The sequence below is a fragment of the Callionymus lyra genome, chromosome 14 (genome assembly GCF_982586985.1).
Source record: "Callionymus lyra chromosome 14, fCalLyr1.hap1.1, whole genome shotgun sequence".
Classification (NCBI taxonomy): Eukaryota; Metazoa; Chordata; class Actinopteri; order Syngnathiformes; family Callionymidae; genus Callionymus; species Callionymus lyra.
The window spans coordinates 25,989,584-26,016,848 of record NC_141831.1 but is presented as its reverse complement, the minus strand read 5'-3'; the positions used below and the strand labels follow the sequence as shown (position 1 = coordinate 26,016,848).

Here is a 27,265-nt window from a genome sequence, read left to right as displayed (position 1 = left end):
GCGGAGAAAAAAACACAAGGAGACTGAAAAAACAAATGAAGCGGTGATTAGAAAAAAACACATGCTGGGTAAAACAACAAAAAGTAGGCTTAGGCACAAGGCTGACAAAAACACCAAAAAACAAGAAAGAACTGTAATCCAAAAAGGTGATAGTGTTAAAACGTACATACCAAGGAGTGACGATTATAATCTGGCGCCATGTCCCTGAAATAGCTGTTATATCGAACTTTACTTTGACATTTGTTATTTCTGAGTAATTCAAACTGACCTTACCTCTTACGTGATTGCATCGTATTTGTCTCCATCTAGTGTTTTCTGTAAGCACAGCGGACGACCAAGTACTTACCCTCAAAAGAAAACAAAAATACTTTTTCTGTTTTGATTATTGATTGATTGTACTTTATTGATCCCACAGCAGGGAAATTCACTTGTGCAGTAGCATACATGTAACAGGGGCAGCAACAGAACACTTAAAGAAACAAACAAGAAAAATGAAAGAATGAAATAAAATAAAACACAATCTACTATGTACATCAATGAACACTGTGCATTTTGATATGTAGAGTAACCAAAATACAATAAATAAAATTATAGAAAGCTTAAATGAACAAAAATACTTTATGCTACTAATTATTGCACAAAAATTGATCATTGGCTGGGGATAACTTTAGACTTAAGACTTGCACTGAATGAAGAATTATTCAAGCACAGCACTTAAGACTAGTTATAATAATAATTTTTAAAAAGGCTGTACAGAGCTTTGTTTTCTGACGTTAGTAGATTATCCCATTCTTTGGATCTAGCACACACAGACCACTGCAGACCATGAACATCACAAATGTTTTCTTCACCATGACACAGCTACTTAACTTTATGACATAACATTCAACCACCTAAATGTCATATTTTCCATATGCATGTGTCAACTGATTATTTTATTGAAATCTGTTATGACCTATTTTGACAACTACGGCTGGCGGAAGTAGGATATTATTTAATCAAAATGTTACTATTATATTTAAATTACGAATTAATAAGCATCTCCTCCAACATTAATTTCAATATTGCTCTAACTTATTTTACACTTTTGCTAGAGTCAAGCGGAGGAGCAGTAACCCAGGAATTGTTTCTAGGAATTCTGTCGATAAAATATAAACAGAATCAATGAAGGCAACAGACAGCCCTTATCAGGGTACCTGATAGCACATGTAGAGTGCCTTCTCCAGATCCACAAGTTGGGTAAACCTCCATGCAACCTCAACGACACAGGTTACAAACCATGAAAAAAAATCATTTCTCCTCCTGAAGCGGACCTCTGTACATTAGAAATGAACATCACTTACTTACTCACTTACTCCATCTTGGACCCTAAAAAGACATTGCAATGGAGGCTGAGAACTGTAATCACCCTCTCTTACAATGTTGCAGCCCAAGAACAACCCAAGGCCTTGAGAAACTCCATGGATCCAGCCCTGGTTTCACTGTCCTTGCCAACATGGAGGTCGATGTATAGTAGTACGAGTAGTAGTATGTAGTAAGTGAGATTACACGTCACTAGATAGAGACACACCCCAGTGTTTTTTGTTGTTTTTTAACATACACCACCAGGGTCTATATCAAGTCAATGATGGTGGATCAATTAATGATACAAATGATGCTTTAAGAAACATCTTAAGACGTTTCTAGTTGTTCAGGCTTTTCCTTGATTTTCTGGAACTCCTGTTATGTTATCAGTTTTATCTTGACCTTTAAAATATATACTTTATTGAATATTGTTTTGATTGTTTAAGCGCTTTGTGACCCTGGTCTGGAAAAGCGCTATACAAATAAAAATGACTTACTTACTTACTTACAATAACAAAGAAATAAGGCCCTTCAACATTTATAATGTAGAATTGTGTTTATAGGGGGTTGTTTCAGTCCATATTTAATGGTTGTTTTTTTTTCATCTAAAAATGTTTACGCTCTTCTCTGTGAAATAGACAGATAGATTGACTTTATTAATCATAAAGTCAAATATGTCGGAACCCAAATCATGAATTCGAGATATTTTTGTTTTTTAACTTTAGCGTGTATTAGTGTATTTGAAGAACACATCAGGTTTTAATGTTAATCCTGATGACAACATCACCGTTTCAAAACCTATTTTATATAACTTCCCACCAATAACTGAGTCAGGCGATATTACCAGGTTGAATATTGTTGTAAATAAGTTGACGCGGGGCTCCTCGCCATCAATTTCCTCCCCAGCAGGGAGAGCTCTCCGCCCGCCCACGCCGTCTTCAGTTGCAGCTCGCAGTCCGGATGAGCCGCCATGCAGACTCTCCAGTCTAATGGAATCATTTATTCAGTAAACCTGCCTGACGCTCGGCGACTTGGAGTTGCCCTCAACTACTGCTAGGGCCAACGAAGTCGCCCAGCGTCGTGTTGTGTAGAAGCCCGGAGCCCTGGCTTGGCTCCACACTTGCCTGGACTCTCATGTTTGTGTAGCTGAGCTGCCATTACATCGATGTGGAGACACTTGTGCGGCGAGCTAAGCTAACGTTAGCCGCAGCCAGCAGAGCTGTAGTGACAGCGAGAGGTGAGACTGTTATGTTGATGGTGACGGAACTGTTTCTCGAACCTGTTTAGCTCCTCGTTTCTATCTGCCACTGGTTTCCACGAGTCTGTGCTATGGTCGATCTCGACACCAACTTGCTAAACGTAGTTGCCTCGCTGTCTGTTTTTCTTTTGACTCGATTTCAGCCGAACGTTTGTCCAACGTTTGCAGAGCTCGCTGGACTAGCAGCTAACTTGCTAACTGGAGACTTGAGTGATCTTTTTAGGGTCAACTGTGACAATATATGTCGGATGTCAGCGTCCAGGCGAAAATAACATCATCGATCTGTGTCAAGACTTCTTCATGTTCTTATTCTGCATCTTATAAACTTTAAAAACAGTGTTCTTGGGTTTCTCACTTAAGTCTCATTCATGGTAAATGTTTGAAGGATTTATGTGAGACATAGGACTGGTTTAAAGTATTATATAGTGGAGAACAAAGAATACTGTGGATCTAATGTTCTACTTGGACGCACGAATGTTTGGACAACTATATATTTGTTGAATAAAAGAGCGTTTTAAATTAAATTATGAATGATATTGTCCCGTTAAAGTAGTTCACAACGTATGGACGTGTAAACACTCATGATAAGACAGATCTGGACCTGACTTAATTTATCATTGAAAAGAAACATTGATTTTGTTGAACATTATCTTTTTTTTTCAGACAATCCACCTTTTATTTATCAGTTAATTAGAAATATTTTTTGGATGGCACCATTGGTCTTATCAATTTAATAATTTACATGGAGAGTAATACAGTATGATAAACTTGTGGTGTCTAAAATGTTCTGTATTTTTTTAAGTTCTTAGGAAACTTTTTAACATTGGCCACTTATTTTTTGTTTTCTTTTTTCATGAGCAATTTTATAGATAACTTACTGCCAAGCATAACCATTGCAGTTGTGATATTGTCAGGAGATTTATTTAACTTTAAAATGTTTGCATTTAAAAACACATTTATTAGGGTCATACGTGTTTGCCATTGTATTTAACCAAACCTTAGTTTTTTTTGTTGTTTTTTAAAACATTCTCCCACATGAATTGCAAAGTATGTTCACCATGTTGTTTTTTACATTTTTCTATTCATTATTATATTTAAAATGTTTTTTTTGTCTTTTTATGACACATCTAGGGAAAGAAGCAATATCTGACCGTCAGTTTCCACTTTGGAAAAACCACCACGATGTCTGTCGATGAAGATACTGTGAAAACTGGTAGTCCGCCCGCCAGTTCAACATCCATGCAGCTGTCAGAGCGCACTGGAAGTTACAGCAGTGTATCGGCAGCCACTCCTGATGCAGATGCTGCCTGTCCTGTCGCACATACTGCAGCCTCACCCAAACACACAAGCAGCTCAGACACAGTTTCGGACAATGCCGGAAATAGAGTCCGAGGCAACGAAAACCACTTAAATCACAGGAACAGCTTTCACAGCTCCCGAAATCAGCAACAAATAAAAGTCATGAAGCGTCGCAACACGTCAAGCTACAATTTCAAGCATCCAACATTTGGCAAGCGTCGACGGAGAGCAAACTCTGAAAGTGACTCTGTTTTGCCTACTAACTTCCTGTTGGGTGGCAACATTTTTGACCCATTGAATCTTAATAGTCTGATGGACGAGGATGTGAACAGGGCACTGAACGCAGAAACACCCAAATCTTCTCCTCTGCCGTCTAAAAGTAGAGACCCTGTGGAGATTCTTATCCCGAGAGATATTACAGACCCACTGAACCTGAACAGTGGCTTGGCAGATGGCAGTTTCCTTGCTTCCCCCTTCAAGAGCAGTGGAAGAAGAAGACACCGCAATAGACATCACGGAGGAGTTGGTGCAGGGGGTAGTGGGTTTTCAACCGCTCCAATGAGCGTATCAGAAGAAATGAGAATTGTGCCAGGAAAAAATGAGGCTGATGCATCTGAGCCAGGTCTAGTTGTATTGAACTCATGCTCTGCTCTGGAAACCTCTAAAGACTCCAATAGTTCCTCCAGTGTTACAAGAGAATCACTTGAACACTCTGCTGAGACGTCAGCCAGCCTCAAGGACCAAATGTCTGTTTCCATGGAGGATCCCACTTCTATACCGGTGGTTTCAAACCAGCACACAAGCAGACGCAAACGAAGGCGTAACTCTGGCAAAATCGATCCTCCTGTGAGCCATTCTACCCCAATGGAGAAAAGGGGTTCTTCTGGAGGTTCAAGAATGTCTCAATCATTTCACACTTCAAGGCCAGTTATCAAGTCAGGCCAGCACCAGTTTCAGCAGAACCAGGCAAAGCCACAACAGAAGAAGTTCCAGTTCGGAAACTACAACAAATACTATGGATATCGCAACCCGAGTGCAAGCGAGGACCCGAGGATTCGGGCGTTTCATCCAGAGTGGTTTGAGGGCAGAGATGTTCTTGATTTGGGATGTAACTCTGGCCACTTGACACTTTATATAGCAAAGACTTTCAGGCCTTCCCGCATATTGGGCTTGGATATTGACAGTGGCCTTGTGCACGCAGCCCGCAAGAACATCAGACATTATCTGTCTGAGTTGCAAACCAAAGAGTCTAGGAGGGTGATGCAGAGCAACAAGAGCAGTGAGTTGCAGGAGAACAACGGGCATGAGTGTAACAAAAGCGGGGACCATGACAACAAAGAGGAACTTTCAAAACATTTAAGACCTCAAAGTTGTCCTCCCAAGTCACTGAATGATACCGGTCAAACTGCTGAGAAAGAGACTCGCTCACAAGAAACGACACCAAAAGAAATTGGGCTGGATTCTTGTAAATCTTCACTGGATCCCGCTGAAAGCTGCCCCTTTCCGTTGTCTTTGCGGCTCTCCAGAGGGCCGATTGCTGCTCCTCCACTCACTGAGACGCCAAATGTGCATCCAGGGGAGTTCCCCTCGAACATTTCATTCATCAAGGTAAGATCAAGTATCAAGTCTGACCCACTATTGATGAAGAGAATTCTAGCAAATGGCATTAATGTGGTAATGACTGGTAACAATTTTCCTTTCAGTTAATTCAATGATTCTGTTCATTTCTAATTTCTCGAAGGAGATCTCCAGACGGATTAATAAAGTCTGTCTGTCTAAAGTCTGGGTGTGTTTTAAATTGATTTAGGATTGGACCTTATTCATCACTACAAAGCCACACATTTTGGATTGCAAGACAGGGGAAATCATTGTTAGTCTTGTTGAAGGCCATTTAATTTTCTTCACCAAGTGACTTAATTATTTTTTGGAAAAACAAAAAAGGATCCAGTGAGTTCAGCTGAAAGTAAAGTATATTTAGTGCTTCAGGTACCAGGCTAATCGATTTGCATCCGGTATAACAGTTACTGTTTTGAAACGGCAAACCTTACAAACTATGTTAACACCACATGTAACTTTTTTATTCATACGTTTGGTGCTCAAAATAAAATTTCAACTCAGGATTAACTGTTAAAATATTTCAGAATTACGGAGTACCAGAAAAACTCTCTCCATGTAAGACTATGTAAGTACTAAGGTACTTTAGTTGTTAGAGTGGTTGCCTTGCTCTTCTTACATTTCACTCTTGAGATTCATCTCTTATGAATGATTGTAAAAGTAAATTAAAAAAAAATACATCTTCTGAGATTTTGATTTTGTTTTATCATTGTCGTATTGCAAAAATATAACATCACAAGTATATCATTACCTATTGGACTCTGTTTATGTCTTTCCTCATCTGAAGGCAAACTACGTCCTGGAAAACGAAAATCTTCTGTTGACTCAGCGCCCAGAGTACGACGTCATCCTATGTTTAAGTGTCACCAAATGGGTTCATTTGAATTGGGGGGACAGTGGCCTCAAGCGCCTATTCAACAGAGTCTTCAGACACCTCCGTCCAGGCGGCAAGTTTATCCTCGAGCCACAGCCCTGGGAATCCTACGTGAGGAGAAAGAAGCTGACCGTAAGAAACACAATACTATATTTGAATAAGTAACAGAAGGTAATATGAACATGAATTTATGTCTTTCCTCACAGGATAACATTAACAAGAACTACCGCAGCATCCGTCTAAAGCCAGATCAGTTTACATCTTTCCTCACAAATGAAGTTGGCTTCACCAGTTTTGAATACCTTGGTACACCCAAGTGTTCCGTCAGAGGTAATTTGAGTTTTCACCGGGATGTAATGACTATTCTTTCCATATGTGTAACAAGCTTTATTTCTTTGTGGACAGGTTTCCAAAGGCCACTATACCTGTTTCACAAATGACTGCTCAAGCCCCGAAGATCTTGGATTATTATCGGTCTAATCCCGCATTCTTGAAACAAAGCAGTACATGTGATTCTTTGCTGTAAAAGTTGAACATTTGATTCGCGGGAGATAAAAAGGACCAGAATTCAAAGATGAGCTCAATTGGATTACTAAACTTTTAGAGAACAATATGGACCATGCTGTTTTGCACATCATCTGTAAGTAGGCCTGGTGCTGAAGCTCACGATTGGCCCCAACGAGAGGAGTGACCAATATTTCAGAACACTGTGTCACTGATGAAACACTGGTTGTGGAAGAAACATTTTTTTTGTCCTGGATTGAAGTCATGTTTTGTCTTCACTGTGCTTACAAATTTAGCATCTGACCCTCTTCACTGCCTTTAACAGCCAATTACATTTTGAGAGGTCTTATATACATTTATAACAAGGCTCAAGCACTGTATTGGCATATTTAAAATATTTTTGAGATGAAAATGATGATTTGACTAAAGATTTCCATTCAATTCATAATTTCATGTTATGTTCTCCAAATTTGAATTATGTTTTTGCAACAATATGGTGGCTGTGACTCAGTTACTATGATTAAAATGAATTCCAATTTCTACTGCACCATTTTCTGCTCTTCTAAGCTTTGAGAGCTTTTTGAATATCGACAAAAAGTCGCTACAACATCCATGCTTATAATATTTGATCACAAACGTCCACATTATTTTTTAATAAATCAAAATTCCTGGAAACTTCTCAGTTTTGCTTTTTAATGAATTTGAAGCCACAATGACAAATTGAACACATAGCATCCACATACGATTCTGAAATTAACCAAATCTTAGCTAGACACTGGTGTTGCCAAAACACCCTCAAGTCTGAACCACTGAGGATGGTGGTCCTTATTGTAATGATTGAATCTTAATTCATGTGCACTGAACACTGTTGAGCTCTTGGGCAGCTGAAATTTCTTGTATTTAGTAACTGGTAAAGCATTTTAGTACTGTGGATGTAAATAAGGGTGCAAATTTAAATGAATATGTTAATATTTGTTTCATTTTTCATACGTTTGCTGCCAATTTGTAACTCACTCTGATCTGTACATTTAATGTGTTTGTTCCAGGCACATGCATTAGAATGTTGTTCTTCTCTCTTTTTTTTTTACACATAAATTGTTTGAAATGAGCAATGGATCTGACTGATTTCTTATTTGTAAGTTATTTTAAACCAACAATAATCATAGGTTTGCTTGCATAATATAAATACTTGAGTTTAATTTTTTTCCTTTAACTTAGGCCTGACTAGTTGTGTTGTTTTTTTGTAGGGTATAATTATACATATAATATATTTATAGTGAAGGTCACAACATAAAAGCAGTCATAAATTAAGGACTAAACACTTTTAAATAATACAGTGTCTGAGTATTGCAATCTTTTTATTCCCCTAATTATTATTTGGACTGTGAACTCCTGTTTCTCCATCACAAAACATTTCAGTATCCTGTAGGGATGATGATTTTACAAATGAATATGGATGTCTTACAATAAAAAACAACAACCATTGTAAACATGTTTTGGGAGGTCTACACTATTGCTGATGGGTCATGCTGGGCTGTCGGAATGGAGCAGACACTCGCCCAATGACAATAATGAGAACAATACAAAGGTTCCTGCTTACAAATCAAATCCAGCTTTAACTCTTTCAGCTCAGTTTAGACACCCGGCGTCAACATCACACGATTTTAATCAAGTGACATGAAGGTTTTGTTAACTGTCCATTAGTATTGGAAGAAATGGTAAAAACAGACATTATTTTTTATGCTTTTATTTGCAGCACACAGCAGCAGGTTGTCCAAACATTACAACTGCACACTGACCATTTTAATTCAAGCAGCTGCATGACGTTTTAGAAAAGTTAACAGCAATCAGGTTGTCTGTTGTTTAAGTAGATGAGAGGTTTGAGGAGTGGAAATGAAAATAAAGGATCCAGCAGCAGGAAGCCACGCATGGATAGTTTCCAGCTGATTCATCTGGTCAGGAGAGTCTTAGCAAGGCTAAGCACGCAGAGCACAGCACCTGCAAGGAAGCATTTATGTGATTATAGAATAGTATTTTTAGGAGCAGAAATGTGGATGAATGAAGGCCAACTTGTATCTCCGAGGGCAACCATGATGACCAACAACGTACTCCTGCGAGTAACAGTGCCGTCTGCAGAGTCCTCTATAGCCACAAGTACTTTGTTTCACTTCTGGGTTGTTACCTGTAGAGTTTACATCTGAGATCATAACTGGACTAACTATATATGTTGAGGTTAGGAAAATGTGTGACACTTACCCTCCACCTGTGCAAACAACAGGAGAAGCGCAAGAAAAGCAAAGCTGAGTCTCTTCATGATGCCACCAAGCCTCCAGATTCTGCCGTTGGCCGGCTGATGCTGCATTTATACAGCATTTGGACCTCGGGGGGCGAGGAGGGGACCATTGTTCTTCAGCCAAACAGCAGATCACTGGAGTGGCCAGTACCCCCTAATACTATAAAACATTTCTATTTTACTCTGTCAGGGAGTAAACAGAGGTCAGAGGAAGCGATATGGTGTTGATTTCCAAAACATTATGTATGTAAATTGAATGTATAGATATAATGATTACTTATAATAAATTAAGAAGGAAAAAGCACAACTCATACAACTGAGTGTGCCTATGTTACAGTGACGTCTCTAGCATGAAAAGTTGAATGGGGATCAAGAGTTGGAACAGTGACGTGTGACAAGTTTCATGGCTGGTGAGGCACATTTGCAATTTTAAGAGTGAAAGTAGTATCTTATTTCAGTACTCATCCAACAGCATTGAACTGTACATCATGTCAGTATTCCTCCTGTAGCTTACATCAACACAAACATCCTAGAAAAAACGTTTCTTGTATAGAATCGGATAGAGCACACTTCTTGTGTTTAATTCTTAGTTATTGTAAACAAATTCAAATAAAACAATGTAGTTTGTTTTAGCGGCGCCAGTGGACGAAAGAGGTAGTGTTGACGGGAGACCACATTTCCCATGAGGACTAGCGCGCAATGTGAAGTTGGACTACATTTCTGTTTCATGACTCCATTGGCCATATGAAGGATGAACAGAGATGGGGTAATGAATTGTTGATAATAAAATATGCTGTACATTATGATGACATTTAAAATAAGATATGTTTAACTTCTAAGTGGCGAATAAGACATACACATATTTCTAAAATGACTGTTCAGTCTGATAATGTCACTTTAATTTCCGAATCACTATAAAGTAAGATGAACTCCTGTACGTTCTAATCTAGACACTATCGTTCATTCTGATTCTGATTAGTGAACTACTTTTACATTTGTAACATAACATTTCTGTGTTTTTTAACAGGATTTTAGTGTCCCTTTTTGGACTGTCTTCCTGACCATGGTGGAGGTGGCCTTCATTGAGATAAACACCTGGAGAGACTCTGCTATGCATGCAGCTATAGATGCTGAACAAAGTAGTTTCCTTATGGGTGTCAAGGGCTGCCTGGAATTCAATATTCGCAGAAGGTGATAAACAAGCCTTAGCCAATAGTTTGCGCACTGGCATCATGGCAGTATAGGAAATAAGTCAGTTATTCCAAGTTGTTGTGTCTGGAAAATAAGAAGCACTTTTCCATCCCCAAGGGAATACAATGCTTTCCAGGTCTGCAGACCAATACAAGGTATCTTTGTTTGAGTCTACTGTAAATAAACTTTTTTTACTTTACATACGCACTCCAGGATTTTTGACTTGTTATTGTAGTACTGTCCGTAACTGAAAGAAAAAAACAAACATGACAAAACTCTTGTTCTACATCTATGAGGCAAATGCTATGAGATTCCATTCCGGGATATGTATTTATATAACTTACATCTTGTGTCCATCTTTGTTCCGTGCACAGTCATTGTGACTATTTTAGCCAATAGCATTAAGTAGAGTATGTGTACGATACACTGCTCAACTTCCCTGCCTACATTAGTTTGTGTTTTTGGACATTTTCCAGATACCATGTTTGCATGTTGAGTATAAGAACAAACATACAAATCAGAAAGTAAGTCATCATTATTTGTAAAGTGCCATTCTGAGCAGCTGAACCTCTTATCACGCAATTGTGAGATGAAAAACATTACATGCAAAACTAAAAATAAATTAACATAATACATTGACTTTACTTTCATCCATCACTTTAAAAGACAAAGCGAAGACAACATTTACAAATGAAACACAACATGGCATTTATCAGTCAAAATAAAATTGCTGAAATTTCAAAAGATTAAAATTGGTATTTTGGTAATATTCACTGTGAAAGGGTTTGGGAAAATGCCAATACCAAGCCAAGCTAGAGCTACACATGTTGTACAGCCGTGAGACTGCAACTTCTGTTTAGTCCTGTTCATGGTCAAGTCTAACTGATACACCTCTGCATTGGCAAGCACCTGATACGTGTCCTGCCTACACCATTCTCACCACACAAACCATACAAGAACATTGCACAGGGCTTCATTTCGACAGGGAATTCCTGGACATTTGAAACCAGTAAGTCAGTCATTGTGGCTGCATGCTTCCATCGGTAGCTTCAGATGAGAGTCAAAAACTAGCTGTGCCTGTGAACAAACAGCATGGGACCTCAAGGACCCATACTAATGACGCAAAAGTATGTAACTGTTGTGAAAACAGGTATTGCTAAAACGATGACAAGAGACTACAGCTTCAGCTTTTCCTTTACAGAAACTCACCTGGCCTCGGATACATCACCGTGTTCTGCACTTTCTTCCGTCAGTTAGAGTCAAAACAGAAAATACTAAACGTTGCATAAAACAGACATACTTCAATGGGCTTTAATTGAAATTACTGCATTCAACTCAACACAAACACGATCCCAGTTTTCTCTGAATCTGCAACTATATCATCACAAACACGTACATAGAAGCTGACACGATAATACCATAGTAAGTGATTCACTATGACTGATCTTTTCACAGGAAAAGCATAAATATTTAATCTAAATTTGTGGTCTTCAGTCATTGCATTATTTCTTTATACATAACTTTTGAGATTATGTTTCTTTGTAGCAGCATCTGCTATGGTAGCGTAATGGCACTTAGGTCATTTCTTATTTGGACCGGCGGTGGAAGGGAGAAAGTGGCGTATGCCGTAAAGAAGTCCGCACATTTGCAGTTTTCTCATGTGGCAGGTTACTAACATCCTCTTCAAAGTTGTATAGTACCAGTGCAAGTGACACAGACCATCTGAGGCCATGGTAGAGGGTTCATTCGACTCAACAAAATAAAAGCAGCACATCAGCGCAACTATGGCAGTCATTGATTGAAACCCTGGATATTTATTGATTTAAAGTCTCTTAACCGGTCATATTTGACACGTTATCTATGCGTAATAGCTACCATATATGATTATTTTATTATTAATATCTCCAAATTTCCACATTCAAATGTTGTGATACTTTATAGGATAGTAGTATAGTAAATAAGTAAATATTATTTATAAAGCATCTTTCTAGACCAGGGTCACAGGGCCACCACAGGAGTATACATCATCTAGAAGAAATCTGAGGTAGTCATTGATTGAAACTTGGGATATATATTCATTTATTTTCTCTCAAACCTGTCATATTAAGCAAGGAAATCCTCACAAATGATCTGAACCCTTTTAAAAAAGGTTTACATCTTAATTTGTTTTAAACATTCCGTAATGATGTCACGAATGAATGATCAACTACAAAAAAGCAATAGTATGAATAAAAGGAAGGCAGAGCGTTGCGCTAATGCTCTGCTCTTATTTTGAAACCGTACCGGGGGTTAGTCTCATGTTTTGCACGGCGTTCGGGGATATTACCGTAAAGTCTAGCGAGAAGGGACACTCTAGTTCTAAGCGCGGCTCATGTGACCGCAGAAACTCGAGTGATAGCATGACCTCAGTATTCAGTTCAATAACACAAACGATTTTTATTATATATAATAATATTCCTAAATAATGCCACTCACCCGTGTTTTTTCTTCTTTTTCTTCTTAACAGTGTCGTAATTTTTCTTTAGAATTGTAATAATAATTACTGAAACGATATTATTTATAGATATTTATAGATATTGCTTTATAAAGAAGACCTATTGTGTTCATAAATATTTTTACCCTGCATAATTCCACAACGCCATCTAGTGGGGAACAATGTGTGTCGTGATTGTTGTTTACTTCATTAAGCCCCATGTGTTTATTGATGCCTTTATTTGAATTTGTTGTTGTTCTATTTCCTTTTCTCACATTGTGAGCATTTTCACGTTGTTAAAAAATGTGAACAACTTATTTTCGGTTATTTAATATAGTTGATCTCTTCTGTATAGGGCCACAAAGGTAATTTAAGGCACTTTAAAATATTTATGGGTTTTCTATTTGATATTCAAAAGTGTAAGTGCACTACAGTATTTTACAAAAACGTTTATATATAATGTTTGGATTCAGTCAAACTTTCTCCGGAATATCGTAACAAGGCTGCGTGACGTCAGTGCTCTCTGATTGGTCCTAAGTGCAAACGTGACCAATGCTAACGCTAACGTCGCTTTGGTTAATGGGTAGCTGCTAATATTTATATTTTACCGCGAAGAACTTGTGTGTGTAAACAACTTTTAACTTTTTCGACATGGCGGACCTACTGGGCTCTATTTTAAACTCGATGGAGAAACCTCCCACAGTCGGCGACAAGGAAAGCCGAAGGAAGGCTAAAGGTACAATAGTGTGTTAACCTATACGTCCCATTAGCTTCCACGCCAATATACATGGCAGAGGAGCTTCTCTGACCTTCTAGGTTCACTATAAAAGTAATATGAAATATCACATTTAAAAAAATGAAACCCCTGTTCCTAACCGAGAACCAGTCGGTCCAGGCAGGACTTTAAAGCCGCTGTCTCTGCATCGATTAGGCGGGTCAACTTAACAGTCAACGCTATAGATACTTTGTGATCCGTAAAAAACGTTTCTATTGAAATAAAACTTCTATTTTATTTTGAATAGTCCCTTCTTGCACAGTTTTAATTTAGTTCCGGCCACTGTTGATGTCACGAGTAAAATGAATAAACATCTGTCTGTTTAGCTTTCATTGATAAAGGCTTCACATTTATTTAAAGACCTTCACTCCCGCCCTCTTTTTAATCTCTTTTTCTCACGACAAAGTTGCTAACCAAAAGTAGGATATGAAGTGTGGATCCATCCGTTTGCTTTCGCCTCCATATAGTGTCCTGCGGATTGAAGAATTGATCCCTCTTTTGACCCCTCCTCCTTATTTGTAAACATAAACCCAATAACAAGCAGTTAATCTTGAAAAACATGCAAAATGTTCATTAAAATATGATTATGTCTTGTTCAAGAACAAGCCGCAAGACTGAAGAAGATGGAGGAAAATGAGAAGAAAAAGAAAGCTGCCTTCAGACAAAAGGTTAGTGAACACAGGCTCAAACTAAATGCAAAGAAAAATATATTTAAAGTTCATACATACTGATTCATAATTTTCCCCTTATTAAAGCATGGATGAAATGAATTGTTTTTTTTCAGATGGAGAGGGAGGTGTCAGAGTTTATTCAAGACAGCACACAACAGAAACGAAAGTACAACCCCATGGGGAAGATTGAAAGAACTATAGTGTAAGTCTTATTTTTGTAAGTTTTTTATTGTTTTTTCAGATATACATTCATTTATTTTCCTCAGACATGATGTTGCAGAAGTTGCTGGTCTGACCTCATTTTCATTTGGCGAGGATGAGGAGAGTCGTTACGTGGTCCTCTTTAAGAAAGTACGTGAGAATGAATTCACATATTTACTCTTGATAGACTTCTTCAACCTGTAGACAATGATATCCTGCATACCATGTGCTCTTAAAAATAAACAAAATATATTTATTGCATACTATTTCTTTACATTTCTCACACGGCTGGTCAATGAATATAGAAATGTTCATTGGTTTATACAATAGTTATTTACAATGTTGTCTTCAGTGTCTTTGCACTATAGTGTGACTAAACTAGCTTCACTTGTGTTGGTTCATCTGAAGGAGTTTGCTCCGTCAGACGAGGAGTTGGAAGCTTATCGGAAAGGAGAGGAGTGGGATCCCAAGAAAGCAGAGGAACGGCGACGACTTAAGGTAGGTTAGGTTCATCCAACCAGTGTAAGGAAGGTTAACTTTTTTTATGTAAAATAGTCCAACGTTCAGTTCACCAATTTTAAGATGAACTAGTTCAGTTCATCATTTATAATTCACAAGTTCTTTTTTTTCCTATATTTTTCTACAAGCTCTTTTTCAAAATTGTTGCCAAAGTATGCAATTATAAAACATGTTTTACCATTGAAAATATGCATCATATATCATTGTCATTAAAAACTATTAAACAATTACTGTCATATTTGTAACAAAAACAAAGGGATGTTATTTGGTATTGTGGAATACAGTATAGAATAGTAAAAATAAAATAAATATAAATAAAATACAATAAAAAGTGACTTGTTCATTAAAGTGGGCACAGAGAAGAGTTCACAATCTGGATTATCTCATTTTGAACACTAAAGAACCAGGTCTACATTTGGGCGGCAGGTGCTCAGTTGCCTTTGTTGTTGCCTTCTCCCTGTTCAACACGTTTTATCATTTCGAGTGTGAGCCATCTGGACCATCTAGTCACAACATCCTAGTCTTTTTCATGCTGGATAGAAGACTCTTAAGAGTGTCATGTTGTCAAGTTGAACGCTGCAGCAAAGTAAATTCTGCTAGCAGACTGGAACACATGAGGGTGTTGATCATGTTGATCATGTTGATCATGTTGATCATGATGATCAAGATGATCTTTCAACACGCAGTGTGAATCCAAACTTCTGTCAACGCTGAGGATTAAATAATGACATTGAGGTGAGGCCACACACCCCGAGGCGCCGGGCGCATTTATCTTTCCCAGCACTGAGACTCTGTTAACTCATAGGCCACTTTTCAGTACTCATTTGTATTTGTTCTGCCTTCGCTATGACGTCACATGGAGGGAAGTGAGCGAGGAGGATTGGAATGGATTATTAAAACGCACCTACCGTCATTCACTCACAGCCCAGAATGTCAGGGATCAGCTATCGGTAGCGTTCCATTTCCTGATTAAAAACAAATCGACATTGATTTTACAAAGTTCACTGCAGCTGTTCTAAGAATTGGAACGACTCTTAAGATGGCGGCTTAGTGACTAGGGAAAGTAACAGTGGCATAAATGAAGTATGTAAACGCTGCTAGGGTATTGAAGTAGAATCGGTAGTATTTGTAACATTCTGGCTTCTTCAAGAGTTTTTTTTTTTGTTTTACTCTGAGTGTGTGAGGGCAGAGCATGGGCCGTACATTTCCCAGGTCTGCTCTTTTTATCTTTGCATTTCAGTTTCTGTTTTATATATTTTCCAAACCCAGGAACAGGCCGCACTGGAAGAAGCCTCATCCAGCCAGACAAAGACCCCAGAGATGTGTCCTAATTCCAATTACAGAGACAAGTACAGCCACTTGATTGGCACCTCTGCAGCCAAAGATGCCGCCCACACACTGGAGGCCAACAGGTCTTACGGCTGTGGTGAGTCTGGATTTACGTATTTGTTGTTACGAAGAAATCGCTGCCTGGATTTACAGTGAATTCTCTTTTTTAATCATATAATAACAACTCTGAAAGAAAGAGTTCTGGAATCATCCGAATTATATTTGTATTTTTTTTTCAAAGATATTTAATTGTGAAACTGACTTTCTCTTTTTAAGTCCCGACGGCCAACAAGAGAGACACCCGCTCGATAGAAGAAGCCATGAACGCAATCCGAGCCAAGAAGCGACAGAAGCGTGAGGACGACTCATGATCTGAGAGCAGTTCCTGAGACACACAGTCTTGTGTGTGAGTGTGTGTCTGTGTGCGTGTGTGTAAGTTGCTACAGGGACATTTAAACGGCTCTGCAGCTGTGTTAAGGGATACGTTCACATCTGGAGATTTTAACCTTTTTTTTAGGTCTAAATAGGAAGGGTTTGATTGAAGGGTTATTTTCAGTGACTGTAAAATGAATGCTACATCCTTGTCCAAGAATCTCTTTAAGCATTTTCTCCTTTTTTATGGCCATCATCATCAAAGCATCTTCAGGAAGGGTGAAGGAAAGAATGTAATATTTGTGTACATTTGCACTGATGTTGTGTCAAGCTCATGTGAGGAGAGATTTATAGAATATTCTAGGATCTTGTTACCTATGTCACTGAGTTTTATTATTGTCCTGTGGAGAATTCTTTTCCCCCCTTTTTCGCCTCTGTGCATGTGTTCATAAACTGATTATAATCTTCAATCTCATCTTGTTTATTTTTATGTATTTTGTGTGATTAGTGGTAACAATAGAAAGCGTTAAATAAAACGAATGTTCATTTAAATGAAATGTATTACATTTTCTAAATGACTGCATACATTTAAACATGATCCCGGCCAACATTTATATACCGGTAGGTTCCTGGGAACTATAACTATCTCATTTTGAATCATTGGATGCAAGAATTTAGCACCGACCATCTGTTTCATATAAATTTATTCTTCACTCGTTTATTGAATTATCTTGTCTGGTTGGTTTTCTGGAGTTTCCAGGTTATTCTATGATGTTTTAAACTCGATGAAGCAACTATACAAATCCAAATTCAACCTTAAATGATTGATGCATTAAAACCATCGAGTTATTTTTGTTGAAAAACGGAAGCTTGTGCGAAATGCATCCTTTTGAAAGTGTCTGTTTTTAACTCTTTCCTTCTTCCGAGCCCCAACTGTTAATAAATAAATAAAACTATCATTACAGAAAATGGGAAATAATGAATCGTAACTTTTATTTCTTATTTTAATAGTCATCGTTTTTTTTAATGTGTTTTAAAGTGTGTTACTTTTATTAAAGGAGACCGGTCATCAACCTCCTGCAACTGTGTGACCTGCAGGGCTACCATCAGTTTGTTACCAAGGAATGAAAGGGTAAACTAAATAAGATAGATTTGGTATGGAACCCTGTTTTTGATCCCTGTAATAGTTGAATGTAGCTTAAATTTCTTCTGACAGTAATTGGTCCCAAAGAAAACTTTCATTCGTGCGGTTATAAGTTTTATCTTGCCCTTTAAATTATATACTTTATTGAATATTGTTTTGATTGTTTAAGCGCTTTGTGACCCTGGTTTGTAAAGCGCTATACAAATAAAAATTACTTACTTACTTTAATATTAGATGATGTTCTCCGAGTGTCCTACAGGGGGCGTCCGAGATCAAGCTAGAAGCCAGTTTTTTCTCTCCCTATAGTCTCAGCGAGCTGCAGTGAATCTCCTGCAGAAACATTTATTGAGCGTTGAGAAGTTCAGTCTGGAACGTTCAACCATGAAGCTCATCTTCTTCCTCCTCATTCTTCGCGGGGCTGACGGGCTGCTCCAACAACGCAGAGGTGAGTGGAAGACATCCCAGCCGACGGTACAGAAGGAAGGCAGAGAAGAGGAATGTTCATTATTGGAAGGTTTCACAAGAGACTCCTTTGTCTCAGGAGTTGAATCTCAAACATCTGTCGACGCATCTCTGCTCTTGATTCCAGTCTGTGTAATAATCTGCGTGTGTTTTTGTTGGAGAGGTCTGGGGCTGGTGTGCACCTTCAAGGACAAGACCTTCAGACCAGGAGACAGCTGGCATCCTTATCTGGAGCCTTTTGGGTTCATGTTCTGCATGCGTTGCGTCTGCTCAGAGGTATCTGACCCTGGAGGATCTGTGGGGAGGATGAGTGGCTCAAGTCTTGTTCTCCCTCTCTCAGCTGGGCCATGTTAAATGCAGACCCATCAAGTGTCCCCCTCTGGTGTGTGACCACCCGGTGGTGGACCCTCAGCAGTGTTGTCCTCGCTGTTCTGGTAAACTTCTGCCTCGACCGGAGCCACTTCTCTCCACTGACCTCATGGATCTGACCCTCAGATGAGCCCCGGAATCCTGCTGGGCTCAGAGCCTCAGTCAAGTCCTGCAGGCACAACGGCAGTGTTTATCAACCCGGAGAGATCTTCGCCAAACATGACCTGTTCCCGTCCAAGCAGAGCAACCAGTGCGCCATGTGCACCTGTGCGGTCAGTTTTTAAAATGTTCAAAAATGTTCAAATGTTCTCGTAATTATAAACAAAGTATTTTTTATCTTCGGTAACAAATGTTTATATTTTATTAAGATTAAGTTTTCACGCCGATTTAGTTTTTTTTTTAAACTTAATATCCCATTAACTTAATATATTTAATAGTAGAATTTGCCTCAAAACATAAATTATAATCTATCTATCTATAATATTTGTGTATTGTAAAAAATACATTTAAAAATATAAATATGAACTAATTGATCCTGTTCCTTATGTGAGTCGTATTGATATTGAATATTTAATATTTGAAAAAAATAAATGAGGGGAAAAACTTATGGTTAATAACAAGATTATTGGCAAAATAAAATGTAAGCATTTATTGTTTAAAATGAAGACAGAAATATTTTTTTTTAGATAGATACATGGTATCTGCTCAGAGAAGAGTCAATTAGTTCAAACAATAAATACTTTCAAATAAAAAAGGATCCGTCAAGGGTCAAGTTTCCATGTCATGTATGTAGTAGTGCAATTAAATATTATTTTCAATTTATTACTGTAAAAAACATTTACTAATTTGTCCTCTTCATTATGTCTCGATTCTCTTATGATCATTTTTTTTCTGAGGTGAATTGATCGAAACAAATTACAAACGTAGATAAACTAAATCATTTATGTACTTATTGAATCTCCAATATCCAACGTGGAACATCTAATTTGACATGTAATGACTATTGTGATTTGTGATTCATAATCCCAAAAAAATATATAAAATGATCTTTTGAGATATTGAGTAGAATTTAAAAAAGGTTTGTGTGAAATATTGACGACAGGCCAAAGTATTGATCGCTCGTCAGGTCAAACTAACTGACATCCATTAAACAACGGCTTAAATAATAATTAAATGGCATCACTGTGAGAACAATTTTTTGGATTTGATCCCCAAAACCGAATTTCACTATAATCTGAATTGAACTCCATCTGGAACATCTTTAGCGGATTTTATGCCAATGTGGTTTATATAAAGATAGAATTTCCAACATTCATAAAACAGTTTGTGGCATTTTAACGCCTTCAGATGAATATTTAAAAATCTATATTGACCACGGAGTAGCTGTCTATAGCCAACACCAAAATAAACATATCTGTAAAATCTCATCTTAACCTTCCTGTTGATGAGCTCACAAGTGTTAGAGCAGGCTTGACTCATTTGTAGTCCACTTTTTGTTTGTTTTCAGAATGGAAACATCTTCTGCGGCCTGAAGACCTGTCTGCCAATCACATGTAGCGCTCCAGTCCCAGTTCCGGACTCTTGCTGTTTGATGTGTAAAGGTAGAGGCTGGAGTTACTGTGTTAGCGTCAAACATTGAGACTAGGTTTTGATCGTTCTGAGTATTCTCCAACATCACTTGTCTATTTAACATTTGCCGAGGTGAAAGTGCTTCTTTGACGTTTATATTCGTTAGTTTTCCCCCTGCCTATGTCAGGAAGCAGGTTAGACCCTGGACAAGTAACCGCCCACACCTTATTTAGGTTTATCATTTGGAAGTGTGGCAGGAAACCAGAGAGCTTCAGGGATGCCATATTTCTCAATGTAAGGCTTCACGAGCCGTCGTGTGGTGTGTGTCTTGGCTTTAGATCACAGTGGTGGTTTCATGTCGGCCGAGGATGGAAGCCTGCAGCTGAACCGAGGCGTTGTACGTTCACGTCCTTTTACTTGGATCAGAACTTCCATGTCTATATCATAATGACTTCAACCACCTTCTCGCCTCCACCACAGAGACACTCAGTGGACCAGTGTTCCATGGATCAGGGCCAGACCAGGCCGGCACCCTCTAGGGGCAGGACTCCCGGCCGAGGCCTGAGTTTCAGCAAACTGAACCTCAAAGGAGCCCCTGAGACGACGGTGAAGATCGTCCTGCAGAGGAAACACCAGAAAGGTGAGTGTGGCTCTGGTTTTCTTTAAGGTCGCTTGATTTGAACGGTCCCTGCTGAAGATATCATGCCCACATGGAGCGCGACTCAGATGTTTCCCCCCCAGCTTGTTTGTACAACGGCAAGACGTACTCGCATGGAGACATGTGGCATCCAGTTTTGGGGAAGGTCCTGGAATGCATCCTGTGCTCTTGTAGCGATGGCATCCAGGACTGCAAACGCATCACGTGTCCCAGCAAGCACCCGTGCAACCGTCCCGTGAAGATAGCAGGGAAGTGCTGCCCCACCTGTCCAGGTAGAGAACCGGAAGTTGGGTTTGACCGACACCCTGGTACATCTCCACTGTGGTTTCTCTCCAGAGAGTAAGAGTGAAAGGAACCATACCCAGTGCTACTCAGGAAACCAAAACAACCTTCTGGTGTACAAGGTGGAGCCGTCGCTGAGGGTGGACGCACACAACACACCGCGGGTCCTCGTGGTGGAGAAACAAAGCACGTCTGAGGTGGAGGTCCAAGTCTGGAAGACCGTTGAAGGTGCAGAAACATTTGTGTGATGATGTGCACACATCTGGTGTGTAGGTGTCTCTGTTGTGCAATGTTTAAACAAGTGTGTGTCTGTGTATTGTGTCATAGCCACCTCCATGTTCTGCTGTGAGATTGTGCTTGTAAATACATTTGTTTTGTAAAAAGGTGTGAGTGTGTGTGTGTGTTTGGAGGGGTGGGGGCTTGGCGGGGTGTATGTTTTTTTTTTGTGTGTGTACTTAAATTATGTTAAAAAGTGAATTTGTGTTTGTCTGCGAGTGTATACAATGTTTCTTTGTGAATTTAAATATCCGTCTGTCTAACTTGTAGATATTTCTCTTAGAACCTTAGAGTGTTTATTTCTTCCCGCCCTTACACTCTAGGGTATTTACGTGAGGGCAGAACTATATAACTAATATATAACTAGAGCATATCTCAAGAGATTGCATATGATAGTTTAAAAACAATATACATGATATTACAAATATTTCAACAGTTTATTTAGAAATAATTATTCAAATAGATAAAGTGGAAACTAAACTTCTAGAAAAGTAGAAAAATAAATAACTACATTATGATGAAAAATATATTTTATGTTTCTACAAGCATTTGTTTGTTTGAAAAAACACACACAAAAGAAACAGAGCAAAAGAAGAAATTAAGTCTTTGCATAAAATACATTTAAATAGTATATTATTGGATAATACAAAAAATATGAAACTGGAATAAAGGAACATATCTGTTTAAGTTAATTTTAGTTAGACTTTGAAAATAAATTGAATATATTTGTCTTTTGGATGTTTATTTGCAGGAGTTTTACAGCTGATGGAAATTGGGGAAGTCCAAAGAAAAGATATCACGGATCACCCGGAAAACTTCACCCTGCTCACCACACTTGATGAAGGTTTGTGATCCAGCTTTATTCGACAGCTTGGAGGACGACACAGTCAATTTTCTGATTCGTAGACAAGTGGAGGCAGTTTAAAGAGGAAGACCTGAACAAAGCTCATCCGTACCTCTGTGAAGGCGGCATTCGAGAGATGGTGACCTTCCTCAACCCACAACAGATGGAAGGACGTTGCTCCCCGTGATCTCCATTCACACTCCGAAAAACTCCCCGTTTTGCACTCTTGCATCACTCCAGTGAACAATCATTTTAACATATGGTGTTAGTATAACAACTGCCAGTAAAATACATTTTAGACTTTTTTGCACATAATGTTCTTTTAAAAACAGAACATTGTCGTCACATATTTATTGTAAATATAAATATATTTTTTGTTCAAGTGTATTTTCTTCTGTCTTGTATATTTGGATGGATTTAAACAATGCTGTGGAATGCACACGATCACACTCTGTGTTTTTTAATTAAATACATTGCAAATAAAATCTGTTTCGTGGCAAGAAAAGTATTTTAGAAAAATAAATATTTCTAATGAAAAATTGGATTTCAATAATTAGAAGTGCTGAAAAGTGCTTCAGGGCTTTCATGTAACCTCCACAAGGGTGGATAAAATATTATCTGCTCTAGAAACACATTATTGAATCCTGATGAACTCCAGCTCTCCATGTTTCCAGTGTTTGTTTTTCTGACATCGAGAACAAATGAGAGACAGAATCTCTGGTTCATTGAGAACAGACTTCGTGTTTCATTTTCTTAGAAAACTCTTGTCTCCCATTATTTAAAAAAAAAGAAGAAGTTTATTAACCTTTTAGTTACTATGCATGAACTTTTGACTTGTGTGTCTTCCTCATACCTTCATCATTATCGTTGACCCTGTTCGAGATTCATGTGACCTGCATGACTTTAAACTCAAAGGGTAAACATATATAAGTTAGCAGAGTGTTTAAAGGAAGTCTAGCTATCATGTAAACTTTAATAAAACAAACATGAACTTAAATTTCATGTATTTGAGTGTAAACACATATTCATTTATTTCCTGCTTCAACTGCGGCTGTTTGTCATGAAAGTTAATGTGATTTGATTTTATTTCAACCCAAATGTTGCTCAAGAAATGTACGTCTGTAAAGATCAACATGAAGAGAGATTTTTACAGAGGTTTAAAAACAGAAGCTGGAAGATATTTTGAGGCACAAAAAGGTTTCACACTGGAGTATGGATCATAGGAAACAGTCTGTGGAAAATCACTGCTGGACAGAAGCCAAGTGCAGGGCAGATTATCTAAACCCTTGTCTACTAAGCCATTCTGTTATTAATCTGGCCTCCAATGTTTGGATATCTCTGTCTCCCATTAGATGTGTGATCCACACTGTAGTGCCAAATCAGCCCATATTTTGGTGGGTGTTTGAATTTACCACATGGTCCAGTTCAACTCTGCTTGGTCTTGGCTTGGAGTTTGGCCCTGGAAACAGCTGGGGGCAGTCAGTAGGTATAAATCACTGTGTGTGTGTGTGTTTGTGTGTGTGTGTGTGTGTGCAGGCCTGTGAGTGCGGGTCTGTGTAAGTGGTAAGAAAATTCAAGATCTGGGTTCAACAACTGCGGCTATTTCTCAGTCATTATTATTATGATGACACTCACACCAATGAATGGGGTTTTGTTTGCATATGTCACTCTGATTGTTGAGCTGCCAGGAAACAGAACGAGGGGAGAAGAATTCTGAGCAATTAATCAAACGCATATTACCATTGAAAGCTTGATGTCCACCAAATGATTGAGGATGTTGATCATGTGGTTTTTTTTCATTTAGTGTGTTATCTAAGCTTTGGAAACGATCTTACTCTCTTACATTTCCAACAACTTCTTAAGACCTTTTTATTTGTGCAGGATTTTTCCTATTTTTCTGGGACTCCTGTGTTTGTCTTATGTCTTGGCTGTGAATTGCTTTGATCGTTCAAGTGCTTTGTGACCCTGGGCTAGAAAGGCGCTTTAGAAAGAATTTCTTTCTTACATACTTAGAATTATTGCGAAACAATTCAAGGCACCTTTTCTTTTTTTTAATTTCATTTTCAATTGTCCATGTGAAAGGTCAAACAAGGTCACAATCCAAAGGGAGTAGTTAAGATAACAAATTCATGTCCCCCCTACTGTCTAGAACCCATCCAGAAAAGGGCCGAAATGATGGAGGTTATCGTTGCAACCAGTCAAGCCCCATATGAGTTGACGAATCAGGTGTCGGCTTAAACAAGCAGCACCTGACTGACAATCAATTGATTCAAGTCTTCAGACACATGATTGGCTCAACTATATGTGCCCGACAGGTTGGATACGAAACCTGCACCGTCTCTGATCTTTGAGTACGGGTTCGAGACCCCTGCACTACTGGAAGATAAAGACCTTCTGGAACAGTTCCAAACAGTGCAGTGAAAGGGTCTGAGTCCAGTCTAACTGACATTACAATAAAGAAGGTCTCAGTATAATTCCAATGAACTCTTAAACACTGGGCAAATATTTACCAGGAGTACTTTCTGTCTGTGTAGCACGTTAGGCTTTAAGCTTCCGCTACAAACAATCTTAAAATACAGACTTATTTAAGTTTTTCCAGAACAATTCCTCTTGTCGAAGCAGGAGTGGCGTAACAGACGAGCACCACACAGGCATATGAATGTTTTTAAGTGTTTTGGATGAGGATAAAGAAGAAGAGACCTGGGCTCCAGTCTCGTCATGAAAATGGAGAGAGATCTTTGTCTATAACTCTAAAAAGGAACAGATTACTCTGAAAATAATCAAAACCTTTAGTCTAGGGTGAGTAGAAAAATGAGGGAAGTTTAAATTTGAACCCTTTAAATCTGTCCTGCAAACTGTAATTCTTTCTTAACCCCTTAAAACCTCTGGAGTCTGGACATGACGGATGAACCACCTGAATTGAAGTAATGAATGTTCAGCTCACATAGAGAATGAATGGACCTGCTTCAAAACCTTAAGCCAGGTTTCTAATGCGAGTTGTGTAATATGATGACAAAAGACCCAAAATGGATGAGACTGCAGCTTTGTCTGTCGGGTTGGCACTCATATTTGTGTCAATAATTGTATGGTTTAGTAGTAAAAATCGTGGTAAAAATCTTTTTATAAAGTTTCTGAGTCATTATTTGAAAAAAGGGATTTTGATAAACTGTACTTTCTTTTAAATCGTTTTTTAAGGAAAATAACCCTTTTTACTTTTTTTTAATGCCAAATGTTGATAGTATAAAATTCCAGCGGACTGAAAAGGCTTTCCTAAACCGGATATACATTTTAATTGTGGCAAATCTGCGCCTGTTAAGGCTGAAAGTAAAACCTATCAGAGCAGTTTCCATTCTCACCCAGTCTGAGCAGTTTATAACCAAGCAATTTGAAATGGCATGCAGGTTAGCTGCCCAACAATAATTATCAGAAGCTCAGCAGTGATTCGCAGAAATCAGTGCTTTGTGATTGCTTTTCTTTTGCAAACTTCACTATACGATCTGCTTGTTCACTCAAAAAAGTTGAGACATTTTTCTGTGCAGTGTTCCGGTTGTTGAGTAATTACTGAAAATTCATCCCTGGTAAATAGTGGTTAACAAAGACTTGATCTGTTTAAATTACTTTGCAGCCTTAACTTTGTCAAGATCGAGAGAGTGAATCAAACAAAGTCTGAACAATGTGTTTGCTATCAACACAGACAAAGGTGTGCTGCACACTTTATAATTCCTCCCTGAATGTGGCGTTACTTCCTGGAACTCTCATTACTTAAGTTGATCACTGTAGCCGCTGGCTGGAGGGCGGCCAAGGAAATACTGACCATACCGGGGATACTTGTCATGAGCACTCAACATTTCTCACACATGCTTCTGATGAGTGCAACCGTAAAATACAGACCCCAGCGAGATCTTTTGTTGCACACTGCTAAGACAACAATGTGTAATTAATGAGGGCTCTATTGAGGTGTCAGTCAAGTCTTTTCACACGTCCATGCTATAAGTTTCGACTGTTCATCACAGATTTAACAAAGAGTTTCGGCCTTTTTCCCACCTCGTTTATCAAATAATGAGGTGTGCTGGCGGCTTATTTGGGCTTTTCAGAGACAATTTAGGTTTCCGTGTGATGATTCAGAGCGCTCTCGGTGGACAAATGAAGAGTCAAACAATCGTGCCTGAACATCTACACACTTCAGCCTGATTGCAGTGATGACAACTCCAGATGTGGAACAATACGAAAAAAAACTTGTTCCGTCCACAAATGTGTTTAATGACTTGAGGTTTTTGATCTTTTGGATGGAAAATATCTCCATTAAGGCAGACCTTGCCCTTACAAGAGCACTGGTGAACATGTTCCCAATACACCCAACACAATGATGGAAACATGAACAATTGACATTGACAACAACATTGACAATATCTAGGGATACAAATCTAAAAAAATTTTTAAAAAAGGAATTACTAAAAGAGAAAAGGGGCATATATGCGGGAAGATGGTGCGCAATTACAATAATAAACACCGGGATGCAGATTTGCCTGTGTCAGGCGAAATCCAGTAGGTAATTTGCGTCAGAATTATTACAGTACAAATCATAGACATGGCGTGTTTGCACGGGATTAAATCTACGACATTCTCCGCAATTATTAGAAATCGCCTTTGGTCCACAGGTAATACTTATCTCGTGCGAAAAGTCTGCCTCCATGGTTCTCAGATGATAATGTCTCAACATTGGAAGTTAAATTATTCCAGCAGTGAGTGTGAGATTGAATCACTATCAAGGAAAGCGCAAACCATACTTTGTCAAGATCGGCTCTGGAGCGCCTCTGCAGCCTGACTTCAAATAAGTGATAGACTTATATTGTCGAATCAATATTAAGGGTCCCTAACAAATAAAGTCTTCATGAACCCAAGCAGGAAACTGTTGAACAGATCCAGTCGGGGCTTTGACTCAGT

The 27,265-nt window shown here is 38.6% G+C and overlaps 4 protein-coding genes across 4 annotated transcripts; 3 read left to right on the top strand and 1 right to left on the bottom strand.

Annotated features, from left to right (window-relative positions):
• The first annotated feature begins 2,298 nt into the window (after positions 1-2,298).
• Positions 2,299-8,095, top strand: mepcea (methylphosphate capping enzyme a). Its single transcript, XM_087807688.1, has 5 exons — positions 2,299-2,581; positions 3,734-5,509; positions 6,303-6,521; positions 6,596-6,719; positions 6,795-8,095. Exons 2-5 carry the CDS (start codon positions 3,785-3,787, stop codon positions 6,827-6,829), a joined length of 2,103 nt encoding a protein of 700 aa, XP_087663814.1. The 5' UTR covers positions 2,299-2,581; positions 3,734-3,784; the 3' UTR covers positions 6,830-8,095.
• A 774-nt stretch (positions 8,096-8,869) lies between these two features.
• Positions 8,870-9,207, bottom strand: LOC148066851 (beta-defensin 104A-like). Its single transcript, XM_087807716.1, has 3 exons — positions 9,150-9,207; positions 8,964-9,075; positions 8,870-8,891 (listed from the first exon to the last, which is right to left on the bottom strand). Exons 1-3 carry the CDS (start codon positions 9,205-9,207, stop codon positions 8,870-8,872), a joined length of 192 nt encoding a protein of 63 aa, XP_087663842.1.
• Positions 9,208-13,405: 4,198 nt separating this feature from the next.
• On the top strand, positions 13,406-17,274 carry spag7 (sperm associated antigen 7). The gene is made up of 7 exons (XM_087807714.1): positions 13,406-13,586; positions 14,226-14,293; positions 14,410-14,498; positions 14,563-14,647; positions 14,906-14,995; positions 16,286-16,442; positions 16,622-17,274. The coding sequence occupies exons 1-7, from the start codon at positions 13,502-13,504 to the stop codon at positions 16,714-16,716; spliced, it is 669 nt and encodes a 222-aa protein (XP_087663840.1). The 5' UTR covers positions 13,406-13,501; the 3' UTR covers positions 16,717-17,274.
• Positions 17,275-18,220: 946 nt separating this feature from the next.
• Positions 18,221-23,102, top strand: chrdl2 (chordin-like 2). The gene is made up of 11 exons (XM_087807705.1): positions 18,221-18,306; positions 18,487-18,599; positions 18,664-18,757; positions 18,819-18,964; positions 20,200-20,293; positions 20,600-20,658; positions 20,742-20,901; positions 21,003-21,191; positions 21,256-21,429; positions 22,229-22,321; positions 22,384-23,102. The coding sequence occupies exons 1-11, from the start codon at positions 18,243-18,245 to the stop codon at positions 22,506-22,508; spliced, it is 1,311 nt and encodes a 436-aa protein (XP_087663831.1). The 5' UTR covers positions 18,221-18,242; the 3' UTR covers positions 22,509-23,102.
• The last annotated feature ends 4,163 nt before the right edge of the window (positions 23,103-27,265 follow it).

Coding starts and splice junctions, on each gene's coding strand:
- spag7 (XM_087807714.1), top strand. CDS start 13,502: ATGGCGGACCTACTGGGCTCTATTTTAAACTCGATGGAGAAACCTCCC. Junction 14,294..14,409: donor AAGCTGCCTTCAGACAAAAG/GTTAGTGAACAC, acceptor GTTTTTTTTCAG/ATGGAGAGGGAGGTGTCAGA. Junction 16,443..16,621: donor CAACAGGTCTTACGGCTGTG/GTGAGTCTGGAT, acceptor TCTCTTTTTAAG/TCCCGACGGCCAACAAGAGA.
- chrdl2 (XM_087807705.1), top strand. CDS start 18,243: ATGAAGCTCATCTTCTTCCTCCTCATTCTTCGCGGGGCTGACGGGCTG. Junction 18,965..20,199: donor GCGCCATGTGCACCTGTGCG/GTCAGTTTTTAA, acceptor GTTTGTTTTCAG/AATGGAAACATCTTCTGCGG. Junction 20,294..20,599: donor TTGCTGTTTGATGTGTAAAG/GTAGAGGCTGGA, acceptor TCTTGGCTTTAG/ATCACAGTGGTGGTTTCATG.
- mepcea (XM_087807688.1), top strand. CDS start 3,785: ATGTCTGTCGATGAAGATACTGTGAAAACTGGTAGTCCGCCCGCCAGT. Junction 6,522..6,595: donor TGAGGAGAAAGAAGCTGACC/GTAAGAAACACA, acceptor CTTTCCTCACAG/GATAACATTAACAAGAACTA. Junction 6,720..6,794: donor ACCCAAGTGTTCCGTCAGAG/GTAATTTGAGTT, acceptor CTTTGTGGACAG/GTTTCCAAAGGCCACTATAC.
- LOC148066851 (XM_087807716.1), bottom strand. CDS start 9,207: ATGAAGAGACTCAGCTTTGCTTTTCTTGCGCTTCTCCTGTTGTTTGCA. Junction 9,076..9,149: donor GTTGTTTGCACAGGTGGAGG/GTAAGTGTCACA, acceptor TAAACTCTACAG/GTAACAACCCAGAAGTGAAA. Junction 8,892..8,963: donor GGTTGCCCTCGGAGATACAA/GTTGGCCTTCAT, acceptor GCTTCCTTGCAG/GTGCTGTGCTCTGCGTGCTT.